The 19,839-nt window shown below is 38.9% G+C and overlaps 1 protein-coding gene across 5 annotated transcripts; it reads left to right on the top strand.

Moving 5' to 3' along the window:
- Positions 1–6,048: 6,048 nt before the first annotated feature.
- On the top strand, positions 6,049–19,094 carry LOC121305006 (cyclin-dependent kinase 7-like). Of its 5 annotated transcripts, XR_005948027.1 has the most exons (14): positions 6,063–6,136; positions 6,543–6,602; positions 7,179–7,212; positions 7,904–7,971; positions 8,308–8,376; positions 12,705–12,815; positions 13,390–13,508; positions 14,000–14,099; positions 14,528–14,614; positions 14,863–15,012; positions 16,160–16,304; positions 17,020–17,237; positions 18,123–18,172; positions 18,788–19,094. XR_005948027.1 is itself a non-coding variant. In XM_041236480.1 (12 exons), the coding sequence occupies exons 1-12, from the start codon at positions 6,068–6,070 to the stop codon at positions 17,046–17,048; spliced, it is 1,041 nt and encodes a 346-aa protein (XP_041092414.1). In that variant the 5' UTR covers positions 6,049–6,067; the 3' UTR covers positions 17,049–19,094. The 5 variants fall into 5 exon arrangements, 2 of the variants coding, with proteins under 2 accessions (XP_041092414.1, XP_041092434.1); XR_005948026.1 differs by having other exon boundaries at positions 17,020–18,172; XR_005948025.1 differs by having other exon boundaries at positions 18,123–19,094.
- Positions 19,095–19,839: the final 745 nt, after the last annotated feature.

Here is a 19,839-nt window from a genome sequence, read left to right on the forward strand (position 1 = left end):
TGGCACATTCTATCAACTGATACTATTGGCAGTAAAATATTTCATGATATGCCCCTTGTTACACATTATAGAGGTAGAAATATGCAGGTTATTTTAGTTCATGCTGATTCATTTAAAGATACAGCTAAAAATTTTAACGGGGGTACAGTAATTAATGGCTTCTTTCCATGTCGGAAATGTGCAGCTTGTGAGAACGCTATTAAAACCAAAACCCTTACAAGTCATGTTACTAACAAAGAATATATGATTTCCCAAGTCATTACTCGTACATCTGATTTTGTTGTCTATTTAATCTCTTGCCCTTGCAATTTACTATATGTCGGCAAAACCAAAAGACAACGACGAGTTAACATTAATGAACATAAAAACGCCATCTGTAGAAAAGACATACATTCTTCTTCTTCGGCTAGACATTTTGCAGAGAAAAATCACTCCACTTCGGATTTAAAATTCCGTGGTATACAAAGATCAAGTCAACCTCATAGAGGGGGTGATCCAAACCAAAAATTACTTCAATGTGAAGCAAAATGGATTTTCTATCTTAAAACAGTACAACCTGAAGGAATTAATGAAGAATTAGGTTTATCTTGTTATCTTTAGAATAAACACATCATCTTTATTCATTTAGCTCTAATACGAACATCAATGCTATGTAATTGTGTCAATTTTGTATGAATTGCTATAATCTGGATAACTGTTTGTTTAAACTCATTAGTTTATCAATATGCTATTTTTATGATCCCTATCATTATTATTATTACATATGATATTTTCCTGTTTTATTTATGTCAACAAACACTTTTTATGTGAAAAAAAATGCATGTATGACATTTTCATTGAACACAACACACTGTATATATATATATATATATATATATATATATATATATATATATATATATATATATATATATGTGTGTGTGTGTGTGTCAGGATTTGAACCCTAACTAGCCATACTTTCACTGCAACTATATAATCGCTACGCTACACAGATTCACATCTTAACCCTTTCAACAGACTAGGCTACTATTTACATTTACCCTATCCAAACAGCAATACATTGCCTCAATACAGGTAGAACCACTTTGCTATTCCTGTAACGTGTGTGTGTGTGTGTGTGTTATTATCCATTAAAACAAAAATGGCTGGGCACTTTTTATAACTCTGCAGTTTTTCACATTTCCAGTGTGTTTTTGTTTCAGATTTAGGAATACAAGACATAGTCTCAGGAGTAGGTAGTATATACTCCATATACTGTGAGCAGATTGTTTTGCACCACTTGGTTAATTGCAGGAAAGCTTCAATGTACCACTTTTAAACAGTGTAGATTTAAAACCACTCAAAAATGCCATATGAACATTAAAGTGTATCTTGCAGATTTATTTATTTTTTTTGCACTAAAATGGGTGCAGCAGTGTTTATTAAGTACTTTAAAATCACTCTCAGTAGTTCTCAGTTCTTACTGTGTTATGTTTGCAATCACTCGGTGGTTCTCAGTTCTTACTGTGTTATGTTTGCAATCACTCAGTAGTTCTCAGTTCTTACTGTGTGGTCTTGTTTGCATACACTCTCACTGGTTACAACCATTCAGAAATGCCATTCACAAATGCCATATGAACATTAGAGAGTATCTTGCAGATTTTTTTTTTGACTTATATGGGTGCAGCAGTGTTTATTAAGTATATTTAAAAATAAATAAATAAAAATAAATAAATAGATAAATAAACACATTCTATAGACTAGTAAAATGTGATTAATGTGGATCATGGACAACGTCTACCAAAAACACTACCTTTTCATAACACGTCACGCGTGATGTTTCAAAAGGGAAACAGTTCTCAGCCTGTATGTCTGGCTTAAAGATTTGTAAGGTTTGTACAAGTCAAACGAGGGGACTTCACTGCAAAATATGTTCACCAAAAGAATTGTGTTGTTTGTGGCACGCACTTTCTCAACAGTGATTATCTGGAGGGAGACTTACTTGAATATAGTATAGGATTTAGAAGCAAGCGACAAGTCAGGTTGAAGTCAGATGCGATACATTCAGTGCACGTCAAATCCTTTTTTTTTCTTTTTTTTTTAATATAAAAAACTGTATCATTGAGGTTTTATGGGAACTACCATGAACACACAGACAGGTGTTGTAATACAAACCTGTATTGCTGGATTACAAACAACTACCCAAACTTTACTGCATCAGAAAATGTGTACAACTCATGTAATAGCGACTAAAGAAACATTTATTTTTTTTCCATTTTCATTGCTGAAGTTGACTTACCTGCTTTATATAATGCCATCTTATCAATCCTTATGTCTATTGTACATTATTGTAATGTCTGTAATTGATCATCTTTGAAAAGATTTCAGTGTCATTGTCAGTGCTCTGTTGTTCTGTAACAGTCTGTGGCCTGTGATCACAGACAAAATATGACAAAAATGGGTATTATAGGCCATAATAGACAATTGCTAAACTAATATAAACTAATCACAGAGTATAGATACTGAAGCGTATATTATTGGTAATCAAACACACCACCATTTTGGAAACTACACCATACAGTGCTGCCGATCTGCCACAGATTTTGGAGGGTCCACAAAACTATTTCTTGTCGATCCCCATTTAGTCGCTGCCTGTGTTGATCGGTGGGACCCCACTGCCTCGCCGGCAGTTAAGAAATGTAGGGCTGTGGCCCCTGTTCCCTAAAATGACTTGTGTCTTCGACTTCCTCTTCTATGTTTTCAGCGACAGTCGCCACGTGTGTTTACCTTCCGGTTGTATTCCAGCCAGCATGATTTCTGAGTGACAAACCAGGGTTAGTTTGTCACTTGCAAGACCTTTTCCACTTGTAAGAACATAAAAACTTAAGAAAGTTTACAAACCAGAGGAGGCCATTCGGCCCATCTTGCTCGTTTGGTTGTTAGTAGCTTATTGATTCCAGAATCTCATCAAGCAGGAAGGATCAGGGTGTGAGATTTAACAACATTACTGGGGAGTTGGTTCCAGACTCCCACAATTCTCTGTGTAAAAAGGTGCCTCATATTTTTTGTTCTGTTCTGTTTCTTTTTTCAGATCGAAAAAGTCGCCAAAGCTCAGCTGAGCGTCACTTCGAGCAGCTCGCTCAGACAGTGAGAGCCCAGCAAGCCATGCTGGGTAGACTGCCCCCTGCTACCGGGCAGCCCCAGCTTCCCCACTCCCGCTCTCCATCCCCGGCCCCGACTTCCTGGTGCCCAAGAGGGACAACAGTTTCCGACCTATTCTGGACCTCAGGGTCCTCAACATGTTCCTCAAACAAAGGAAGTTCAACATGTTGACCTCACAGCGTATCCTCCAGTCCGTCTGACTGGTTCACATCGATCCACCTGCAAGACGCCAACTTCCATGTCCCGATCCGTCCTGCGCACAGAAAATATCTACGCTTCGCCTTTCAAGCAGTAGCCCTGGCATTATCTCATTTTCTCCAGCATAGCGCACAAACACGTGTTGGTCTGGACAGGCAACACGACAGTGGTAGCCTACATAAACCAGCAAGGCGGCCTGCACTCACCGGGCCTTCACTACACAGCTCACAGTCTCCTGTCTTGGACACACAGAAACTTGCATTCAATCAGGGCAGTTCACCTGCCCGGTGTGGACAACAGAGCAGCAGACCTCCTGTCCAAAGGAGCTCCAGACAGCTCAGTTTGAGGACTGCACCCTCCGGTTGTGAAACGGATTTGGGAGAGGTTTCGTACGGCACAAGTCGACCTCTTCTCCACAGCCGAGTCCACTCATTGCCCCCTGTAGTTCCCTAAGGAGAGAGAAGGGGGTCCCCCTGGGAGTAGACATGCTAGCTCACCCCTGGCCAAAGGGGCTATTGTATGCGTTCCCTCACTGCTGCTATTACCCCTGACACTAGAGAGGATCAGGGTGGAGAGAGCACAGGTTTTGCTGGTTGCACCCAGCTGGCCGAGGTGCCCCTCTCCAACATGTTGTTGGGCCAAACGTGACAGCTCCCGCTCCGCAAGGAACTCCTGAGCCAAGCTGAGGGGAGGTTGTTATGGCACCCGAACCCAGCCCAGCTCCAACTCTGGGTCTGGCCGTTAAACAGAGCCATCTGTCCAGACGAGGTTTGCCAGATACATTGTTAGAGGCACTACAGTCTGCTAGTATTCATATAAATGGAAAACATCCTGGAGACAGTCCATTCAGCTGTTTGTCTGCTATGGGTCCCGCTCTAGAGGTCAAGCCCTGTCGAAGCAACGTCTAGAGCACTGGGTGGCAGATGCCATACACTTGGCGTATGAACAGATGGACTCCCCCATGCCGGGGGACATTATGGCCCATTCTACCAGGGGCCAAGTGACTGTGTGGACTCTCTTTCATGGCGCCTCCTTGGATGAGCTTTGCAATGCTGGCACATGGACAGGTAGCAAGACATTTTCACGTTTTTACCGCCTTGATGTTGCAAACTAAGCGAGGTCCTCACTGGGCTCTAGGGTGTTGCAGGCATCATGAGGGCTCTGAGGCTATCGCCGTGGGGCTGTACTGTCAGTAATCTGAAGCCATGGCAGCTTTGGGGTACAGCTTTCCATTCGGTAATGGTTGTCATTCCACTTGAAAGGGAATGTTAGGTTATTACCATAACCCTTGTTCCTTGAAAAGAATGAAAACCATTACCCTTTGAGGTTGTGTCCCCAGCTGACCTTCGATTTCAAAAATGGCGATATGCTACTGTGAGGATGACCCTCTTCAGCAGGAGGTGGGAGGGACTTCCTCCTCACAGCAGGGCCCTGATAGGGCAGCGTTTTTTATATATGCTCAGTGTTTGAATGGTCAGAGAGGCTCTTCCCATTCGGTAATGGTTGCCATTCTTTTCAGGGAACCAAGGTTATGGTAATAACCTAACGTTAGTGTTACATTAACTCCAAGCACCTAGCAGCAACTTTCAAGTAAATAAATGTATTTGATTTGTCACGTGTCAGGGTAACTTGTCAAGATACATTCAGGTCAGTTTTCCTATGAAATACATACTTAAGCATACAATATATGCAATACACAGCAACCTACTATATAAGGTACAGCCCTTTCACTCTAATTGTGTGACTTACAATCAGGATATACAAAAAGACATGGACGTCTTCATGCTCAGCATGAATATTGACAAATAAAGTATTGTTTATGCCACCAGCAAGCATCAAGACCTTCCTCCGTAGTGTCCTTTAGATCACTGTACATCACAGCAGTCTTACACTTCTGGAGGGAAACTGTGAGTGTTAGTGCACTGTCATGCCATGTGACAGCATATTGTACAGTGATATCTACTGGCTGCAAAGCTAATTACAGAGTATTAATAGTCTGACTGAGAGCTTCCCTAACATTAAAAATGCTCACTCTGCAAAACACCTAACCCATAATATCTTGCTCCTGAAATTATCCACTTGTGTGTTTTTCTAAGATCAAACTACTATAAAGTAATAAACAATCACCCTTTTCGCTAGCAAACCTTGGTTTTTTACTATTATTTTCGGAATTGTCACTAGTTATGGTGTTGTCTGTGGGGGTTTAACTTTTAAATAATGTTGTGAATGGGTCCAGCCTAATGCCACCAGATGGCAGTATAAACCAACAAATCAAAACAGGGCCGGTGTGATGAGGTTCCTGTTTAAAGTGCCATTCTTAAGTTTCTGATTACATCGAGTATTGTGAGCATTTCTAAAGTTAACATTATAATAATAATTGTAATAAATACATTTAAAAAATCAAATATATATATTAATAGTATAAAGAGTCGTTTAAGAGGGTGAACTGTCGCAAATACATGCAAACATTGTCTTTCTCTGTTTTTAAATGATCTGTTCGACAAAATTCTGCCGTCGTCTCAACAAACCAAAAATATATATGATGGGTCCTAAAGGAAATACATATATGACAAACAACTATGTATTGTTTTTAAAAACATTTAGAAAAAGAAAAGAGTTTTGCATTACACCTCAACAGAAACGTGTCTCGACTGACCTGGAAGCAGTTAGGCGGCTTTAAATCCTATAGCAGGAAGTAGTGTCAGTGATATTTTAAACACAGTTTGAGATGATGGCGGGGCCGGTGCATTCTCGAGCAAAACGATATGAAAAGCTTGATTTTCTTGGAGAGGGTCAGGTGAGGGAAGGTTGATTTGGAATGGGCGTTGAGTAAGTTAGTAAACACAATGCTGCATATATTTAGTGAACAATTAACATGTTTTCCACAGAAAGGGACTGTACGCTCTGAACACTAGTAGACTGCCTGTTGCAAAGCAACAAAAGACATAATATTGTGATTCATACAGACAGAAAGAAAGAAAGAAAGTACTGCCTACAGTATTCATGAACCACAATATTATAGTATGTATACGGGTTTTTGTCGCTTTGTGGTTGTTTAGAAGTAGTAGAATAACATCAGAACACGGGGATGGTTTGAAAACTACTGTTTAGTTTAGTGTGTAAAATACAGGCTTGGAAATGCACAGTAATAGACACAATGTTATTTTATTGCGCAACACAATTATAAAAAAATTATTTTTCAGTTTGCCACTGTGTACAAAGCAAGGGAAAGAAATACAGACAAAATTGTTGCCATTAAGAAGGTGAGTTTTTGAGGGTTTTTTGTTTATCTACTGTGATTGGCATATATTTACATATATGCTGTTTCTGCATCTAAAACTGCCTTTGTAGAATGTAAGTGAACTGGACAGATGACTGCTTGAAGACTCAATTTAAAAAATGGTTGCAAGCAGACACCAATCATGCAAGCAATAGCACACACACCAAGGTGTACAAGTGTGGAGACAGCTCGCCCCTACTGCTGTCATGGGATCTGGGTTCAGCCAAACAGTTCCCAGTTTGTCCAGGGCTTTTCTCTAAATGTTTCTATTATAAACCAGCATGTTTATGTTATCTTTATAGACATGACAGGTGTACACATGCAGTGTGATGCTACAGTGACCCCTCAATGTCTGTGGTTTACACAGTTTATTTTTCTGCACTGGTTTGTTTGCAAATGGGATTCTGCAGTACTTTTGAACTGCTGACGTTCAAAGCTGCAGTTTTACAGCAATTCCCTAAATGCAAGTCATTAATGTGATGAGTTAAGCTATACCATTATATTTAAATGCGTTACACAAACAGAGTGGGGTTAACAGTGAAATATTTCTGCTTTTCAGATTAAGCTTGGACATAGGTTGGAAGCTAAAGATGGTAAGTGCATATATTTTCAGTATCGTAAGTTTTAACTGGCTGGGAAGAATCCTAGTTCCTTTCAACAAGGAAATGTAAACAGTGCCTGAGGGAAAAGAACAACTTTAACATGAGCATGATATCTAGCACGCAACATAATTTAAACTAAGAAATGCACGGGATCTAGTTTATTCAAACTGTACTACCATGCAAGAAGGGTTTACCTGTATTCAGTATTTAGAAATAACTTTTATATTGTTAAATAGAGCACTGGGTTAATACAGTATAGTACTTTTTTGTGTTGTTCAAGTACTGTCCACTAGGTGGGAGTCTCACCTTATAAGAAATAGTGAAATTTGTGTTTTTGTTACAGATGTTTTTAAAGTTGTAAAGGAGCTTCAGTTATTTAATTAATTGTTCTGTGGTGTTATTAAAATTGCCCTAATTTTAAATTGACTTATTGAGAATTTCTTTAAAACTGTGATTTCAGTTTGAAAATGTTAAAGGCTATATCTTGATACGGCTAGTCTAATTTAAATGAGCCTTGCCCATACTTTGAAGTTTTGGCATGAATTGTGTTCTGATGTGTTGAATACCGCATGAACCTGTCTGGTGCAGTTAACTGACTGACGTTCTTACACTTGATGAGTATACTGCACTACTGTAATCTCAGACAGATTTGGAATTTAACCACACATTTCTCTTTGGACAGGAATTAACAGAACAGCTCTTAGAGAAATCAAGCTACTGCAAGAGTTAAGCCATCAGAACATAATTGGAGTAAGTGTTTTCTGTTTATTTGCTCAAGAACAGAGGCAGCCTCGTTTTCAGCAATTACTTTGAAATAGAGGTTGTTGACTGGGCTAGTGGATCTGTTAAGTCAATATAAATGGATTTAGAATGACCCTTTACCTGCAGCTCCTTCTTTTGAAAAATTGAATTATTACTGTATATATTCGTACATAATTGACAGTCTTCTAGTGTAATGAATCTAAACCATGTTGATACAAATACTTCCACTATTTAGTTGATTGAAATGTGATTGTTTGTGTTCCCAGGAAAATGAAAACCTAATTAAAGCATTTAAATACAAATATTGTGTTTTTACTCTTACAGCTTCTGGATGCATTTGGACACAAATCTAATATTAGCCTTGTGTTTGACTTTATGGAAACTGATCTTGAGGTAAGAGAGGTTTAAAGCCTGATTTGAAAAAAAAGGCAAAGGATTCTGATGAATAGCAATCCCAGCTGTGAAGAAATGCCCCTGTAGTATTTCTGTGTTGCTGTTAAGAGAGAAATGGAATGCCATGTGTAGGTAGGCGGGTAGGTTGAGTTCAGTTCCCTATACAGTTGGTCTGTTCTGTGTGTATTGTAGGTTGAGTTCAGTTCTCTATACAGTTGGTCTGTTCTGTGTGTATTGTAGGTTGAGTTCAGTTCTCTATACAGTTGGTCTGTTCTGTGTGTATTGTAGGTTGAGTTCAGTTCTCTATACAGTTGGTCTGTTCTGTGTGTATTGTAGGTTGAGTTCAGTTCCCTATACAGTTGGTCTGTTCTGTGTGTATTGTAGGTTGAGTTCAGTTCCCTATACAGTTGGTCTGTTCTGTGTGTATTGTAGGTTGAGTTCAGTTCTCTATACAGTTGGTCTGTTCTGTGTGTATTGTAGGTTGAGTTCAGTTCCCTATACAGTTGGTCTGTTCTGTGTGTATTGTAGGTTGAGTTCAGTTCTCTATACAGTTGGTCTGTTCTGTGTGTATTGTAGGTTGAGTTCAGTTCTCTATACAGTTGGTCTGTTCTGTGTGTATTGTAGGTTGAGTTCAGTTCTCTATACAGTTGGTCTGTTCTGTGTGTATTGTAGGTTGAGTTCAGTTCCCTATACAGTTGGTCTGTTCTGTGTGTATTGTAGGTTGAGTTCAGTTCTCTATACAGTTGGTCTGTTCTGTGTGTATTGTAGGTTGAGTTCAGTTCTCTATACAGTTGGTCTGTTCTGTGTGTATTGTAAGTTGAGTTCAGTTCCCTATACAGTTGGTCTGTTCTGTGTGTATTGTAGGTTGAGTTCAGTTCTCTATACAGTTGGTCTGTTCTGTGTGTATTGTAAGTTGAGTTCAGTTCCCTATACAGTTGGTCTGTTCTGTGTGTATTGTAGGTTGAGTTCAGTTCTCTATACAGTTGGTCTGTTCTGTGTGTATTGTAGGTTGAGTTCAGTTCTCTATACAGTTGGTCTGTTCTGTGTGTATTGTAGGTTGAGTTCAGTTCTCTATACAGTTGGTCTGTTCTGTGTGTATTGTAGGTTGAGTTCAGTTCTCTATACAGTTGGTCTGTTCTGTGTGTATTGTAGGTTGAGTTCAGTTCTCTATACAGTTGGTCTGTTCTGTGTGTATTGTAGGTTGAGTTCAGTTCCCTATACAGTTGGTCTGTTCTGTGTGTATTGTAGGTTGAGTTCAGTTCCCTATACAGTTGGTCTGTTCTGTGTGTATTGTAAGTTGAGTTCAGTTCCCTATACAGTTGGTCTGTTCTGTGTGTATTGTAGGTTGAGTTCAGTTCCCTATACAGTTGGTCTGTTCTGTGTGTATTGTAAGTTGAGTTCAGTTCCCTATACAGTTGGTCTGTTCTGTGTGTATTGTAGGTTGAGTTCAGTTCCCTATACAGTTGGTCTGTTCTGTGTGTATTGTAAGTTGAGTTCAGTTCCCTATACAGTTGGTCTGTTCTGTGTGTATTGTAAGTTGAGTTCAGTTCTCTATACAGTTGGTCTGTTCTGTGTGTATTGTAGGTTGAGTTCAGTTCTCTATACAGTTGGTCTGTTCTGTGTGTATTGTAGGTTGAGTTCAGTTCTCTATACAGTTGGTCTGTTCTGTGTGTATTGTAGGTTGAGTTCAGTTCTCTATACAGTTGGTCTGTTCTGTGTGTATTGTAGGTTGAGTTCAGTTCCCTATACAGTTGGTCTGTTCTGTGTGTATTGTAGGTTGAGTTCAGTTCCCTATACAGTTGGTCTGTTCTGTGTGTATTGTAGGTTGAGTTCAGTTCCCTATACAGTTGGTCTGTTCTGTGTGTATTGTAGGTTGAGTTCAGTTCCCTATACAGTTGGTCTGTTCTGTGTGTATTGTAAGTTGAGTTCAGTTCTCTATACAGTTGGTCTGTTCTGTGTGTATTGTAAGTTGAGTTCAGTTCCCTATACAGTTGGTCTGTTCTGTGTGTATTGTAGGTTGAGTTCAGTTCTCTATACAGTTGATCTGTTCTGTGTGTATTGTAGGTTGAGTTCAGTTCCCTATACAGTTGGTCTGTTCTGTGTGTATTGTAAGTTGAGTTCAGTTCCCTATACAGTTGGTCTGTTCTGTGTGTATTGTAGGTTGAGTTCAGTTCCCTATACAGTTGGTCTGTTCTGTGTGTATTGTAGGTTGAGTTCAGTTCTCTATACAGTTGGTCTGTTCTGTGTGTATTGTAAGTTGAGTTCAGTTCCCTATACAGTTGGTCTGTTCTGTGTGTATTGTAAGTTGAGTTCAGTTCCCTATACACTTGCTCTGTTTTATGCATATTGTATGTCTGGAATCAACACAATGATCCATTTCAGTAGCAGTTTGTCAGTATGGTTTCCGTTGCTAAGAGGTTGATGTTTTGCTTTCTTGCAATGGAGCATTCTGATTCCTGTAAACAGTTCTGGAGTGCATTTAGAGTATGAACAGATTGTGTTGGTGTTCACACATACACCCTGTTCATTTAGCTTAGTATTTAGCCTTTTCTTTTTTTTAACCTCAGGTACAAAGAAATACATAAGTAAATATTACTGATCAAACCCTGTGTGTTTTGGTTCATTTTTTGTTTAATAAAGAGCTATTTTTAAAAGAGTTATTCTAGAAAGTGCATTGTGTCATGTACCATCCCTGAATAGGTTCTGTGTATGAATTTATGAATAGAAGGTGTCATTGTGTAGGTCTTTACATTCTCAATAATATGATTCTTCTGATTGGTTTAGCCTCCCGCTTATAAGCCCATACCCTTGCAAAACATTCTAGATGCCATTCCTATACTTTGTTTTTGATTAGGTGTAGTTGCGTGTCACAAAGACGGACAAAGTGGGCGGTGTCAGAACCAGGAAAAGGAATGAACACAAAGACAGATGATGTGAAATGATGATGGCGCTTGCTTGCGCCGGTTTATTGCAGAATAAAAGGGTTTAAACAAACAGAAAACAGGACACAGCACTCTAGGCCAAAACAAAAAGACAAACAAAACGGACTATACAGACAAACACAGTGCACAGACAGACACACTAACAAACACGGTGAGCAGATAAATAAACAAGTATCGTGCTGGTCCCACCAGCACGCAATAGCAATTGATATTTAATTCTAATTCTCCTCCTCTCTCTCCTGTTCTCCACTCACCGAACACCCAACCCTGAGTGGGTGAAAACATGCTGTTTTTATGCAGCTGTACCAAGACTCAATTTCATCAATTCATCAATCATTCAATTGGAGTTTCGGTACAACTGTACGTGAATTAATAAAGTGCAATTCCATATGCTCACATATTATTACTTTTTACTTGCGCGTGAAGTGCTGTGCAATCCTTGTGCCTAAATACAAATATACATTTTAAACACTTGTGTTACACAGACCCGTTTATATCCCATTTACCAATGACTATACACCAACATTTAACACACCACACGCAACATATAACAGATAATATACACAGGGCACTTTGTCACATTGCACTAGAAAAGCCATTGTCTATATCAGTCTGTCAAGTGAATTTCAGCACATCATTTTGGCTGGCATTTCTCCAGTGTCCACATTTTAACCACAACTGAACTGTCCCTTCACACTGCTTGGATTTCAGCACTGGGCAGGACACCAGTCATCTTTTGTTTTAATCCCATAGGCAAGTACTTAGGAAAAAGCTTATTTTGGAAGGCAGCCGTTGATAATTGGATTAATATTACACTGGCTTTGAAAGTTTCTTTAACATTGTTTCTGGTTTTATATAGGTCCATTTTAGCATTAAAAAAATATTAATAAACAAGTAACATCTGTATGTTATATTAGTTGAATAATTTATACAACTTTAACCCAAAATGATTTGCATTGCTTACATAGCACAACATCCTGAATGCTCCAGTTAGAAGTAAAAACATTCCCAGTTATTAAGGATAACTGTCCATTTCTGTTTTGTTCAAATCAGCTAATTGCTGGTTGATAATTGCATATAAAAGACATAATAATGTGTAGGGAACTTTAGCTGTATTCTAAACTGACAAGTTTAGAAGTTGTGTTAATTTCATAGGTTCTCCGAACTCTTAATCTTCAGTTTCTGCTTGGTGGTATCAGTATGTCATTGTTGGCATTTCTGGTGGTCACAGCTCAGTTCCTTATGGAAGCTGGTACTAATTGGGTTCTTTGCAGGACTTTCTCTGGTTCCCTAACCTATGTGGGTGGGTGGGTTGGGGGAGCGTCATTGTTTATTGTAAAGAGAGACAAAGTTTTTTCTTTGTTTTTTTCTTTTTTTCTTTTGCAGGTAATAATAAAGGACACTAGTCTGGTTTTGACCCCAGCAAATATCAAGGCATACACCCTTATGACACTTCAGGGTCTTGAATACATGCATCATCACTGGGTCTTGCACAGGGTAAGACTGATGCCCACACATCATGACTGATCCAACCTGAAATTGATTGTAGTCCCTGAGAGTCTCGTCTGGTAAAGGCACAACTGCATGGTGGCTGGCTGGCTCATTCAGTTCTGTGTTTATATCATTTTAATGTGTCCTCAATTACTGCCAATTAAACTAATCTGCATGGTTTCTAACAATTGGATGGTATGAGAGACTTTCTCTTGTGCATAACCTTTATTATGTTCTGCTTATGTTCATATATTTGAAAATGATTGAGCTCCTGTTAAAGGAAACGTGCAAAGCAATTTTAAATTGACTTGATTGAGGCAAAGTAATTGTTACACAAGGGCGATCTCTGATAAACTGTCTTGGGGTTAAATATGTTATGGTACTGGCTCATGGAGAACAACGTGGTTAAATGAATGTTGATCTGTACAAGTACTACTTTGGTCATGTAGACTGATGATGAAAAACAGATTTCAAAGATTGGTGCTGAGTAAGGGAGGAACTTCTCCACACTTCAGCTTGAGACACGAGTGTATGTTTAGCAGTAAGTAACTGTTGTCTGAAACATGTCCTTTTTGTATAGGATTTAAAGCCCAATAACCTGTTGCTAGATGAGAATGGAGTACTGAAACTTGCAGATTTTGGTCTGGCAAAAGCTTTTGGAAGCCCTAATAGAGTGTACACACATCAAGTTGTCACAAGGTAAGTCAGAATGATTTCTGTGAAAATACCGGTCGTTGTTTTTGTTGCTTTAAGATCCTATCAGTGCGGGGGGGGAGCATTGTGAGGTGATGAGCTAATAACAGTGTTTTATTGAGGTCTGAATGGTAGTTGGCCTAGTCCTTTTATTCCCCAATGATGAATCAGCACAAAGCTTTTCTGCTACTATGAATGCATTCAGTGAATGGATAAAAATAACAAGAATAAGAATCTCCAGAGAAGCTTGTTTGTCGCCTCAAATATCAGAAATCAAAATCTCATTAATGGTACTTTTTAAGATAAAGGACGTGGAAACCTATTTAGAACAACAGAATATATAATGAAAAGAACAAGTTATATAAAACAAGCTACTCTGCAGTGAGTTTCCTGCTAGCTTACATGGTGTGATTTTTCGTTTATTATTATTATTTTGAATACGGTTCAGCAGAATGCCAAGTAAACTGTATTGTGACTTTCTCTTTGTCTACTTTCAGGTGGTACAGGGCACCAGAGCTGCTGTTTGGAGCCAGAATGTATGGCGTGGGTGTAGACATGTGGGCAGTTGGCTGTATATTAGCGGAGTTGCTCCTTAGGGTGAGTAACACATTAAAGAGGCATATGTTTTGCAGCTGCTGTGCTAGACAGCTAAGGGTTTTTGTTTGTAATTCATTTAGATTACTCGTATTCTGTAGTGTGGTCAAATAATTATGCTTTGTTTCCAAGGCCGTTTCTGCTTACATAGATGAACTTGGGTCCTGTCCAGATGATTCAGACAATGCTGCAGTGGGTTCTGGTAACATTGCAGGTTTCACTCCAATGCAATACAAGTTCCAAGAGCATGTTCAAAATGCCATTTACCAGCTAGCTTTAACAGAAACATCATCCCATTTTCAGTTTGAGATCAAAACCAATCCAATATTCAATCCAATATGCATGTAAAGTGTCCAGAATATCTGGTATTGTGGAAAGGGGAAAACGGTAAATATACATGAAACGCATTTTGCTTTTTTCCCCCCCAATAGGTGCCCTTTTTGCCCGGAGACTCCGATCTTGATCAGCTAACAAAAGTATTTGAAGCTTTGGGAACTCCAACTGAAGAACAGTGGCCTGTAAGTTGTTGTTGTTGTAGTAGTAGTAGTAGTATTATTATTATTATTATTATTATTATTATTATTATTATTATACCAGAGAGCTTGTTGTGAATATGCACAGAGGACATATTCAGTCTTGATTTTAAAAATGTCTATTTCTTTTAATGTCTGAAAATCTCCTCTATACATTTTGAAGTCGTCTCACAAGAAATCTGTTTTGAAATGTATTTAATGTGTGTGTAATTTCTGTATTGTGTGTTTTGTAGGACATGACGAGCCTGCCTGACTATGTATCGTTTAAAATGTTTCCTGGAACTCCACTGGAGCATATATTTAGTGCCGCTGGGGATGACCTGCTGGAGCTGCTACAGGGTCTGTTTACATATAACCCCTGCACACGCCTCACAGCCTCACAGGTAAGTGCGCATTTGGTGTAATTTTAAATAACATTTTAATTTCCGTTTTCTCCAAAATCCAGTCTCAACCCCATCTATTTTTTTTCCATCACATGGCTGTCAAAGTCTTGTAAGTAAGAGGTTTAAAAGGCCAGCATATATATATATATTTTTGTGTGTGTGAAGATGGAAGGTTCATGTCCTTTTTTACCAACAATTAGTATTAGTCATAGTCTAAATTGTAATACCTAGATCCAGTATATAAAATTGCAACAACTTAAACATATTGGCCAAATACATACTGGCCTAATACAGAACGAAATAAATATTTACCATGTCTCTGCAAACCCCCCTGCCCCTGCAAAAAATTAGCATGTTGGTTGTTGGTCAGGAAACTAACTAATTTTCACTTCTGACAATATGGGTTCTGTTGCAGATGGGTTCTATGCTGCTGTTTGGATGTGGTTACCTTTAGAGACTGACATTCTTGTTTGTTTGGCTTCTCTGCAAGTTACACATACCTAACTCACTTTCCCCAAAAGTAAACGTATTATATAGTACACAGGGGCCAAACCCAAACTGGTTATCCAAAGCAGAGGTTTTACAAATGTATTGAAACACATGCACAAAGATTACACAAAGTAAGTGTTATATTGAAAATTAAGCTTATTTCATCATATCTTTTTCACATTTCCGTTTTACTTTATCTTCCCAAACCATTTCATCCGATATGATATTCCTCTTAGCGGATGTCCCAGGGGACACACTGTTTTTGTTCACAGAAACTGTATTTCAGAGTGTATTTCTTATTCTGCCAGTGCCTTTTAAATGTGTTTCCAGTAATTCAGCCCAGATGAACAGGCCTGCTCCTTTATGAATTGCCACATTGTACTCATTTGCATTTTTTGTGGCTTGAGCTTGGGTTTGCCAGAACAGATCTCTTATAAGAATATAAATATTTTTTCAAAAAATAATGAAACCCAGACACATTTATACAGTAATAAAATACTTGCTATATTACACATTGAGTAATATAAACACAAATATTCATAAGACAATATTAGTGTTTTGTAGGCATCTTGTCACACAAGAAGGAGAAAATATGTCAGTATAGATCAATGTTTATTCCCCCCACCCCCCCCCCCCCCCCCCCCCCCCACCTCTGAAGGCCTTAAAAAAGAGATATTTCAGTAACAGACCGGGACCCACGCCAGGACCGCAGCTACCGAGGCCCAGCTGCTCAGTGGAGGCTTTAAAGGAGCAGCAGAACACCAGTATAGGGATCAAGAGGAAATGGGATGGAGCAGAGCCAGGTACTGGATTGGAATATGGATTTATTCATTTTACTTAATTGTACAAAGCTGAATTCGCCACTGTACACACTATAATGCACTCTTGTTCTGTAGCTAGGATTGTTTGATATGTTAGTGCAATTTGAAACATGCTAATGTGAAGTGCAGGGTCCACCTGAAAGGCTCCGTAAAGTGTCAGGGTCGCAAAACACATGAGGAGCACGAGGGCTTGCAGAGCTTGTGAGAGTCAGGCAGCAGTGTTACTGTGTTAGATGTGAAACAGTACAACTCAAAACTGGAAATTATAAGCAAAACATCAGCACACGTGTTAAATATTACATTACAGAAAAGACCTAACCTACAGGGAAAATGCAAAATTACTTTGAATGCAGCAGCCGTTGCTTGGAACCGCATTAGGGCCCTTGCATGGATTCACCCCGCTTTTTATTCATTCAAAGCAAGTCTCTGTAACAAGCAGGCCAAGTGAAGCTATTTAGAAACATTACAGCTGAGCACTATTGGGTTGAGGCCCAGAATGAAATGCCACCATGTTAACATAAAACAAGTTTTTAATAATTTACAAAACAAGGCAATTATAATCATTTATAATGCCCCTTTAAAAGCAGCATTACTAAAGTTGCTGCCGCCATAGTACAAATGTTTTGTGTCTTTCAAGAATAGATATTGAGATGATGACCAAAAAGTAGAAATTAATAATCTGTATTTACATTTGCAGCAACGCTAGTAAAGAAATTGCTGTTCTAACCAGCAAAGTCAAGACTATCCCTTGGTGACGCTGGAAGACTGCTGTTCCTGCTAGTGCTGCTGAAGAAATGGAGTCGGGCATGAAATACAAGCAGAGCTAGCTATTCCAATTACACATTGTGACATTGAATTGTGCTGCTGTGGGAGTGGTACAGAGCTGTACTATTTAATATCAAATACTGGACGAAAGTACTTCCTTTTATTTATTTTTTTGGTGTCTTTGAAAGATGTGGTGTGTGTGTTTTTTTGTTTTTGTTTTTGTTTTTTTTACATAAACAATGGGATCATCACATGTTGTTTCAGTGGTTTTGTTGTGGGTTTTTTTTATATAATGTAAATGTCTGGAAGCAATAAGCTTCAGTTAAAGATAAAATATCAATCCTGTAACCCTGAATAAAATCATAAAACAATACCCTACAGTAGAACGCATGGCTCCTCCAGTATGCCAGTAGTCACAATGGACGCATGGCTTTAATTGTGAAGTAACCAGTGCCACCTACTTGTGCATGTACCAGTAAAATAACTTGGGGCAGCAATTTCTCTCTTTTACATGAGCAACTTGAAGGAGGAGTAGTTATTACTGGCCCTCGAAACTAAACTTTATTGCTATGGGGGTTTATCAGGAAAGACCACCGCAATACCCCATGCATCTGTTTTAGTACCATTACTACACTAAAAGCAAGCTACATTTAAATATTCAGAATGCATTTTATTATGTGAAATTACTTTTAGCCAAAGACAATTCTTAAAGAAAAATAAAAAAAAAAAAAAAAAAAATGAAATGGGATCCCCAGAGACTGGCACACTTCACATTACCGTAAATGACTGGCTCATTAAAACAGCAAAATTAGCATTGGCTTCCCATTCTCCTTCATATTTAAAATACAAAATATATGCACGGTTGGTTGCACGGTTGGTTATTTGATTTTCAGAGCCTTAATAACAATCAGCCCTACATTTTGTTATCCTAACAGTTGCATTTAGATACACCATTGTTTATATAAATTGAATAAAGTTCCTGGTTGTTAGCTTGAAATGAGAAGTTCCTTACACTTGTCTATTGTTTTATTGCAGGACATTTGGCAAACCAGGACGTAGATTCTGAAGTTGCTCCAACTACCATGGTGTGCTGTTTTATCATATAAGTGTGACCCATCGCTTAACAGGCTTTGCTTTGTCTTCTACATATATAAATATATATAAAAATATAAATCCTCAAGAAACACATTGTTGTATTTTACAAGAACAGCCATCTGATTTTGTCTTTTGTGTGTTAGGAGGATTGTGGTATTAACAATTATTTCTTTACCCTACATACACACACACACATATATGAGTGAGCCAGCTGGAGGCATTCATGGCAGGCTTGGTACGAACCAACAGGTGTTGCCAGTAACGGTCAGATAGACCTGTGGGCAGAATACGTGGCTGACATAACGTCAAGGAGTTAACGGGCTAACAGGCTGCAGGTGTGGTTAGGTAGGCGCTTATGGTTTCATCATTGCTAGAGGATCATTAGCCTTCATTGGCCCACACCTGTAGCCAGTAACAGCCCAATGCCTGGCTGGTTAAAGAGAGCATGTACCGTCAGTCTGGGGGGTTGTTTGGTTTGTTTTCCGACCTGGGAACATCCTGGGTTTATCTACAGAAGAGCCGACTAACTGGATAACTTGAATAACTGGAATCCTTGTTGGATAACACTGTGGTTATTTGCATCTGCAATTCCCTGTTCTCTACAGGGCCCTCAAGGAACGGCTTGTCCGCTGCTGGGACTAACAAAGGACTGGACTGCCGAACAAGGGTAGGAGAAGGGTTTCCTAAAGAAGCCGAGCCAGCTAGAAAAACCCCAAACCCCAAGTGGAATTACTTATTCACCAAGTGGATGTAGTTATCGGTCCAGTTGGTTTACATCGGCATTCTTTTGGTTGTTTTGTTTGAAATCTTGTTTGAACTGTTTATTTTCTTTTTGGATACATCTCGCCAACACCGCTGGCATTTCAGTATGAGAGTGAGCCTTGTTAAATGTCTTGTGAACCTCAATAAAAACCTGCTTTATTTTGGAAACCACTGTGTTCTCTGTGTGCACCTACCTGCTCACAACAAGCAATTATAGTAAATGTGTTAGTTTCCTATTTTCTGGTAAAATGTATTAGTCTACCTGTACGTAGGACACTCTTTCTCAAGACATGGCTGGAAGTTTCCTCTTCTGGATCGGAATTCCCCAAGTAGTGCGTGATGTCCAGACACCTCTTCTTTTAAATAGTGCTTTAACAACTAACTTGGAGGTAGCACCCTACTGCTTGTCCTAAACTGATCAGCAGAGTGTCATTGACTTTCTCAGTTGCTAAACATCGCTACTGTAGTTTCATTTCTTGTAAACCATTCTTTCTAGCTAAATGTATGCTGCCAACAAGAAATTAATTGATGTTTAATGTTCTGGTTCCTGTATGAGAAACACTTCTTAGCACTTGCATTACGTCTACAACTGCTTCCAATAACGTCTGCTTCCACATTTTGTATATTAACCCTTTCATACCCTTCAAGTACAAAATAGACTGCCTTTATGCAGACCAGTGGTGGAAAAGTGTGTTTACATGAGCATAAGAATTCCAATATTTTTCAGAAAACTAATTCTGATATCATGATTTCCATTACATGAGGGTAGATGTTAAGACTTCATGCTTACTCTCGCCAAGATAAGCACCAACTAAGACTAAGCTTTAGAGTAAACTAATGTGATCTAGCAGCATCTCCATCCATTTGCGTTTCTTTCCATCTGATGATGTAGATA

Source organism: Polyodon spathula, chromosome 2, assembly GCF_017654505.1.
Source record: "Polyodon spathula isolate WHYD16114869_AA chromosome 2, ASM1765450v1, whole genome shotgun sequence".
Lineage (NCBI taxonomy): Eukaryota > Metazoa > Chordata > Actinopteri > Acipenseriformes > Polyodontidae > Polyodon > Polyodon spathula.

Bases quoted from the DNA above. Each gene is read 5' to 3' on its own strand.
- LOC121305006 (XM_041236480.1), top strand. From the start codon at position 6,068: ATGATGGCGGGGCCGGTGCATTCTCGAGCAAAACGATATGAAAAGCTT. The intron at 8,377-12,704 runs GTAAGAGAGGTT...TTTCTTTTGCAG, and splicing joins TTATGGAAACTGATCTTGAG to GTAATAATAAAGGACACTAG. The intron at 12,816-13,389 runs GTAAGACTGATG...CTTTTTGTATAG, and splicing joins ATCACTGGGTCTTGCACAGG to GATTTAAAGCCCAATAACCT.